Below are 7,339 nucleotides of genomic sequence, written 5' to 3' on the forward strand. Positions count from 1 at the left end.
TTGTCCTTTGCACCCCTACTAGTCTATTGTGTGACTGACCCATTTCCATGGGCAGGTGGTGAACAGGTTGAGACAGCTTGCGATGGCATGATGATGCGATGCATTCAAGGCAATGCCCTTTCCTGACGTTGCGCTCCTGGGGACTCTTTTGATAGATGGTACAAGGTTTCTTTGAAAGTATCTCTTTCGATTATAACTCTGCATTTCTAAAACTGTATTACCAAAATGTGGTTCTTCTTTAATTTCAATAAAATATATATTTGAACTGCAAATCGGTTTGTAAGGGGGAATCTATTTTTGGTTGTAATGTGCTCAAGGTCGGACTTGTTGTTTTGAACCTGATCTTCCGCTGAACTTCTGTTTTAAACTCTGATAAATGATTGATTTCAAAGCTTTCAACCTTTTCATAAAAGGTTTCAAGTCCGTGATTTTGGGGCGTTACAACTTTTGGTATCAGAGCAACTGGGAAAGTGGTAATCCTTGATCATCCGTCATCTGCATCGCACTGTGAGTATCTATTTCTCTTAACTTATTTTGTAGTTATTTTAATTAAAGAATGTGTTTTTGCTTAGATGTTGTTCAATAGACTAATCAAATCTATAGACGCATTAACCGGAGCAGTTGAGCAGCTCCAAGCGATGGTCCAGAACCTGGATCATAAGGTTGATAGGTTGGTTTGCACGAGCACCAATCTAGAGCGAGGTGTCAGCCCTCATGTTTTGCCCGATCCGATGTGCCTTCAGAACCCTGTTGATTGTCACTTTTGCAGAAAGATAGGGCATTCTGCTAAAGAATGACACTTTAACCAGATTCGCGATAAAAAGTCTGCCGAGGAGAGTGCTGACGACAAGCGTAGACCTGCTAAAAGACAGAAAGTAAGTGAAGAAAATGAGCCTCAACGATCGTTAAACCCAAAGTGTCTGAGATGTGATCGTATTCACCATGGACAGGTATGTCCTCGTGCCTCAGGTGGCTGCTTTTATTGTGGCTGAGTGGGCCACTTTATCCGTGATTGTCGCATAAAGAAGGTCGATGACCTTCGGCGAGTGGGCAGTACGCCCCAACCTTCTCGGTAGTAGCATCAAAACACATAGAAAACGTCGAGTAGACACTTTTGTTAGTCTTAGTTTAAGGCTTTTTGTGTGTGTTGTTGCGTATTTTTGTTAAGTAAAAGCTTATCGATGAAATTTCGTGTGACTTTGGTGTCTTTGTGATCTTAATGATTGTGATGCTTATTAGGTGAATGACGTGTCACGCCTACAACTGATTAACTTTTAGGTGGTTGACTTGTACGCCTACAAATCATTAGTTTAGATCCCTTAGATATATGACACCTCATGACTACAAATGATTAGTAGTTTGATGATACATCACGCCTACCTAACTGTGTTGCAGGGTTTCGCATTATGATGGATTGTGTGATTATATCATCCTTGTATAGCATGATTTATGAATATCATGGGTATTGGACTAGGGATGTCTTGCAGATATGTGCGTGTGTTTCACGTTGAAGTGGTTGAATGCGGTGTGCTTCGAGGTAAGAATTGTGGATGCATGATGGTGCAAAGATTTGAATTGTCTTATTTGCACATACAACTTGAATCCTGTGAATTTATTGAACTGCGTAGGAGTTACGTAAGTTGAAGTTTAGTTGATTCATAGTATATTATCTGCGTATTTCTGTGTATAGAATTCATGCTTTGATTGCACGTGCTTTGATGTCTTATTTGAGGATATTATGTTTCTTGTGGCATTGATGAATTGCGTAGTTTAAATCTTCTATGTGATGTGATTGATATGTCACGTGATAAGAATTGTTGGAAGAATGTGTGATTCTGTGCTTTATTCTGCCATGAGAAGTGATACGATGCATATTGCTGGTATTTATGCTTAAGCCCATCTTGGTGGCTTCTGACCCTGTGTGCGGTCAATTATTTTGATCAGTCGATTGTTTTGGTGCATGTATCACTGTGTATGGCGCCTGTTAAGGATCTGGTCTCCAATGGATTATCTGCAAGGGGGTGTATGACCAAGATCAGGTGACCCACTAGAGTGGTAGAATTCTGTGAGGACGTGCACTATCTAAGACCGGGTAGCCGCGAAGACGGTGAACTGTGAGGAAGTGTATGGTCCAAGACCAAGTATACCATCTAGGACGGTAATTCCTTGTGAGGTCGTACATTTTCCCAGACCAGGTGATTCGGTTTGGATCTTGTTGATTATTAGTGGCTATCGACCCAGTGAGTGGTCATTTGTGTTGATGCGGGTATCGCAGTGATTTTCTTTGATTATAGCATTTGTTGAGGTTTGGGTTCCCAAGGGTTTTCTGTGAGGGTTCGTATGACCAAGATCTGGTAACCCGGCTAGAGTGGTAGAATCTCTGTGAGGATATACACTGTCCAAGACCAGGTATACCATCTAGAGCGGTAATCCCGTGTGAGGTTGTACGTTTCCCAGATCAGGAGGCCCGACGAGGAACTTGTGTGACTTTGATTGCCATGAAAGGCTATGGTGAGTTGTATTGATTTTCTGATATTGATGAGTATAGCCAGTTGTGAATCTATAGATTTGGCTTTCTGTTTTAGCATGATTATATGCCCAAATCAGATGTGAGAATTAGATTTGTATTGATTTTTAGGTCTAGATCAGAGTTGCCAGTCGAGGAAGCGGGAGCGGGAAGCGATACGAGAAGCGGAAGCGGGAAGCGAGGCACTTTCAAAAATTTAGGAAGCGGGAAGCGTGGGACCACTTAGGAGCGAACCGGGAAGCGTCTCGGAAGCGACATAGGAAGCGTCTCGGAAGCGACATAGGAAGCGAACCGGAAGCGACCTAAGAAACTATAAATTTCTAAATTATAAATTATAAGCTACAATGTTCTAAACTCTAAGTCTAACCTTAAAATTAACATAATCCACTACTTCACTTCATCATGCAAGATTCAAAATAAAAGTATACCAAAAAAATATTATAAGACCATGACAGAAAAGTAACATAAAAGTTTTTAAGTTGGACAACTCCAACTACATCATAAAAAAAAAATAATAATTCAAGAGTTCATTAATCTGTCATCTTTCTCTTCCCCTTCAAGTCAGCAATAGATCGCGAACTTTCTGCATCATCACGTGCATCTTGTCCTCCACGTCCATGTCTTCTGCTCCTTCCTTCATTTCCTATAATGAATACGTTAAAAAGTTAAAATGTTCAAAAACCATAATTTAAAATATAAAAAACACAATATCAACATACCTTGCCTAGGTCTCCGGCTAAAGAAACGATCAATCCGACCATGAGGAACTGATGGTCGCTCTTGTATATCTGCAGTTCTACTAGCTCTGATGGATTGATTTGTATCCTCTTGAACTTCATTTGTACGTATAATTATTGGAGGTAATGGAGCTCTTGGTTGTGCATCTTTATGTTTGGATTTGGAAATAGTGCTTGATTGTTGTGCACTATCATCCAAATCTCTCCATCGCATATCCTCTAATCTCAACGTATTTTCTTCTACAATAGGAAGTTCTGGATTGATATCCCATTTTCGACTAGGCCCTTCTTTATAGCGATTGTTGCACCTTTTATAACAAGAATATAAAATATGAATGCTAATAAACAATCAATGATAAAAAAAGAGAAAAAAAAAATACCAAAACAAAAGTACAACACAGTTTAATTATACCTGTCAATCAATCGAAGATTGGAATGAATATACACTAAGGTATCAGCACGATCTTCATTGAGCCTATTTCTTTTAACATTGTGAATGTAACTATAGGTGCTCCACACTCTTTCTGCAGAAGATGTGCTAATAGGTTGAGATAAAACCTTAATGGCTAATGCTCTCAACTCCGGTGTATCACCACCATAAAAACGCCACCAATTAAGCACTGACATTGTAGGATTCAGTGCATCTATTCGTGCTGCATTTCGGCTAAATCTTCCACTTCTTGATGAAAAAGCCATAAGTTGTGACCTATAAAGTGTAGATAACTCTTCATTTCCAGAAGATATGACTTCAAGCGCAAGCATTGCACCGTCTAAGATATCATTATCCTTTTCTGCAAAAAAAAATGTTTAGTAACTATAACAAGAGAAATGCAAATGAAATAATAAAATAATTAAATCATTTAACTTTAAACTTTATTAAATAGATAGAATTAATTTTTTACCAGGAGAAACTCGTTTGACCCCTCCTGCTGCTGGGATTTTGAGATACTCCGACTCGTAATATTTTGGAGTAAGCATGTGGGCTAGACTATGGAGAGGCACATTCATTCTGTCCCATCTATTTGAGACAATCTTATGAATCTTTTCATATAAATCTGGTTGTCCTTTTAGATTGTCTTTGATTTCCCCCAACATGTTGTCCATGCCTTCATACACTTCACCAATTATAGGGCCTTCCTGATCACAAAATTTAATCATCTTGTAGATGGGTTTTGTAATCAATAATGCTAAACGTACAGAATCCCAATATTCTTCATCAAGAACAGTTGTTTCTGTTGTAAAAGCCCTTTTTTTCATAATTTCATCTGTGCATGATTGCTTCCAATCACTCCATCTATCTGAAATTACTGTGAGCCTTAAGCTCTCCCTCACATCAAGCAAGCGTTTCAAAGTAGTATAATGTGAAGCAAACCTTGTTTTTGCAATCTTTATTAATTCTAATTTTTCATTGCTTCTAAAGATTGCTAGTGCTTTTGAATGATTTGTGATATACTTCACAATTTCTTTACTCTGCAAATATGTTTCTCCCAACCAATGAAACTCATGTGCCAAATCCTTGAAGATCAAATTAAGTGTGTGCACAACACAAGGTGACCAAAAAATATACTTGTACGTTTGTTTTAATTCTTCACCTGCTAACTTGCAATTTGCTGCATTGTCTGTAATCACTTGCACTACATTAGAAGGCCCCACAAGTTTAAATCCCGTCTTCAAAAACTCGGCAATGTTTGCAGCTGACTGTTGCACATTAGAAAAATCGCTTGCATATAAGAACATCGAACCAAAACAGTTTGAGGCAAGTATATTTATCAAGTGTTTGTTCTTGATATTTGTCCAACCGTCTGAGACAATGGAAACTCCAAACTCCTCAAACTTTTCTCGAAATTCATTTAACTCCCTGTGAACACACTCTTTCTCACTGTCAAGCAACGTTGTTCGCGCTTTTTCATATGATGGGGGTTTATATCCGGGCACTTTACTAACTGCAGATATCATCTCTTCCCAATATGGTGATCGAAGCACATTGAAAGGTATGCCATTTGCACACAAAAATCTGATAATTTTGTGATCTACATCATCTCTTTCTACCTTTTTAAAGGTATCACGAATATCAACTGTTTTTTGGCTTCCACTAGATGATGTAGTCATACTAATAGGCTTCTTCGGAGTATCAATTCTTGATCTCCTCAACTCAAATGCACTTGATGAAACCTCCACTCGACGAACTTGCCTCTTAATTTTTTTTGCCAATTCTGCATTTTTTGCAACTTCAGGGCAAAAGGCAATCCCAACATTTTGTCCCTTTGGAGATCCCATGAGATGTGCAAAAACTCGAGTATATGACCCATGATAAATATTTTTGCAGTGCCTGCACATAAAAACTTGGGTTCCACCTTGCTTTCCTTGCCCACTCTTCTTTTGTTTCAATACATGGCGCCATAGCACTGTTGTTTTATGCATGCTAGGCGGTTCATCATCTTGGTCATCTTCAAAATAGTAGTCATCCAAGTCATATTCTTCTTCATCTTCCTCATCAAAAAAATTTTCGTTTCGGTCCTCAAACTGATATGGACAAGCAGAAGATCTCTTCTCGCCCTTCCCAACACCACTAGATGATTCATGCTCCAAATTGTACAAAGAATCGTCATCGTCATCAGAATTATCGTGATCATAGCTTGAGATGGTCATTAATGAAGCAAAGAACATGCAAATATATCTGCATCATAAAAGTATCAGAATCAACCTAAAACACTTAAAAAAAGCTATTATTAACAGTAAATAATGGAGAGTGAAGAACACAAAGCATGGGGATGTAAACAAAAGACTAAGCTAAAAAAGGGGGGGAAATTACGTGCAATCTGACTATCACTGAACTAAATACTCAAACAGGCACTTCAAGTTCTAATAAGAAACAAGCAACATAAATAACTGAGAATATAGAGAGAGAGAATAGTTTGATTGAACTGCTAAATCAGATCAAGAACATATAAATCCAGTTTTCTTTCAGGACTCCACTAAAGTTCAATACCCGACTCATTGGGAAATTCTCCAAGTACCCATCAACTTAATTTTGCACAAATGGAGAACATTAAAGTGCTACCAGCCTTGGCAAACATTGATCTCTGAGACAATAGACTTAGAACTGAGGTTCTAAATCATTACGGTTATCTTCTTCATGATAATGTTCATTTACTATTTGTACCAGCTCACATCCTCCAGCAGCTCTCAGCCTCTCACTGTACGTCGGACTGAAGAAATAGCTTTTAAAATGTGGGAACAGCACACTCAAATGCTCTCCAATAAAACAATAATATTGCATATTATACCCGTTATACACCAATTAGCAAAAAAATTATTCATCAGTGTAGAATAGTTAAGATCATTAAAACCATCAACAATATCATGTTATCTCTAATGATACTTCCACCCCATCCGGTGCACTGATTTTCTTTGCCAACTGATGAAGTATAAAATGAACTTCCACATACACTATCACCATCATATCATAAACAACTGAAGAGTTAAATAAGAAGCTACAACACATAATGGCCAATGCAAATTAACAATCCAGCAGCCAGCTATATCAGAAAAGTTTTGTGACGAATGCATACCATCTGTTTAGATAAGAAGTTAATATTACATTTCTTACGCTATCAATAGACTAGTATCATGGAGACAATAAAAAACAACCCACTGCTTCATGCAGAATGAATAAAAAAAACGGCTGCGATAATGAATTAGAAACTAAAAAAACTACAAACAAACCCTTGATCTACAGGAACAAAAAAACCCTTGATAGTTATGAGAAATAGACGAGTCAAAAACCACAGTGGTTGTCAACATCGTCTGAAAAAAGGGAGAAAGGGGGGAGGACATAGGGCCACCCTCTGTCCCTATCGCCCACTGTGAGGAAAAGAGGGGGCGGAAGATAGAGGGTGTTCCTCTGTCTCCACCCGGCACCAGCACCAGCACCAGCACCATGAAGAAAATAGTCATTGCCTCAATTTTCCATATTTTTTTGTTTTTATTTTTATTATTTTTTTCTTTTGACCACACTCGGTTTGGGTCACACCCAGATCAAGTTGGTCTGGGTGCAAACCCGCCAGACCTGGAC

At 38.4% G+C, this 7,339-nt stretch overlaps 1 protein-coding gene across 1 annotated transcript; it reads right to left on the reverse strand.

The window, feature by feature from the left end:
* Positions 1–2,668: 2,668 nt before the first annotated feature.
* LOC149822397 (uncharacterized) lies at positions 2,669–6,951 on the reverse strand. Its single transcript, XM_089980787.1, has 2 exons — positions 4,167–6,951; positions 2,669–4,055 (listed from the first exon to the last, which is right to left on the reverse strand). The coding sequence occupies exons 1-2, from the start codon at positions 5,929–5,931 to the stop codon at positions 3,667–3,669; spliced, it is 2,154 nt and encodes a 717-aa protein (XP_089836913.1). The 5' UTR covers positions 5,932–6,951; the 3' UTR covers positions 2,669–3,666.
* Between the last annotated feature and the right edge of the window lie 388 nt (positions 6,952–7,339).

Source organism: Nuphar pumila, chromosome 11 (assembly GCF_984573655.1).
Source record: "Nuphar pumila chromosome 11, dmNupPumi1.hap1.1, whole genome shotgun sequence".
Classification (NCBI taxonomy): domain Eukaryota; kingdom Viridiplantae; phylum Streptophyta; class Magnoliopsida; order Nymphaeales; family Nymphaeaceae; genus Nuphar; species Nuphar pumila.

What these genes read in the sequence shown, in the direction of transcription:
- LOC149822397 (XM_089980787.1), bottom strand. Translation starts at nt 5,931, where the DNA reads ATGTTCTTTGCTTCATTAATGACCATCTCAAGCTATGATCACGATAAT. An exon ending in GGTCAAACGAGTTTCTCCTG is followed by an intron (nt 4,056 to 4,166) that starts GTAAAAAATTAA and finishes TTTTTTTTGCAG; the next exon opens with AAAAGGATAATGATATCTTA.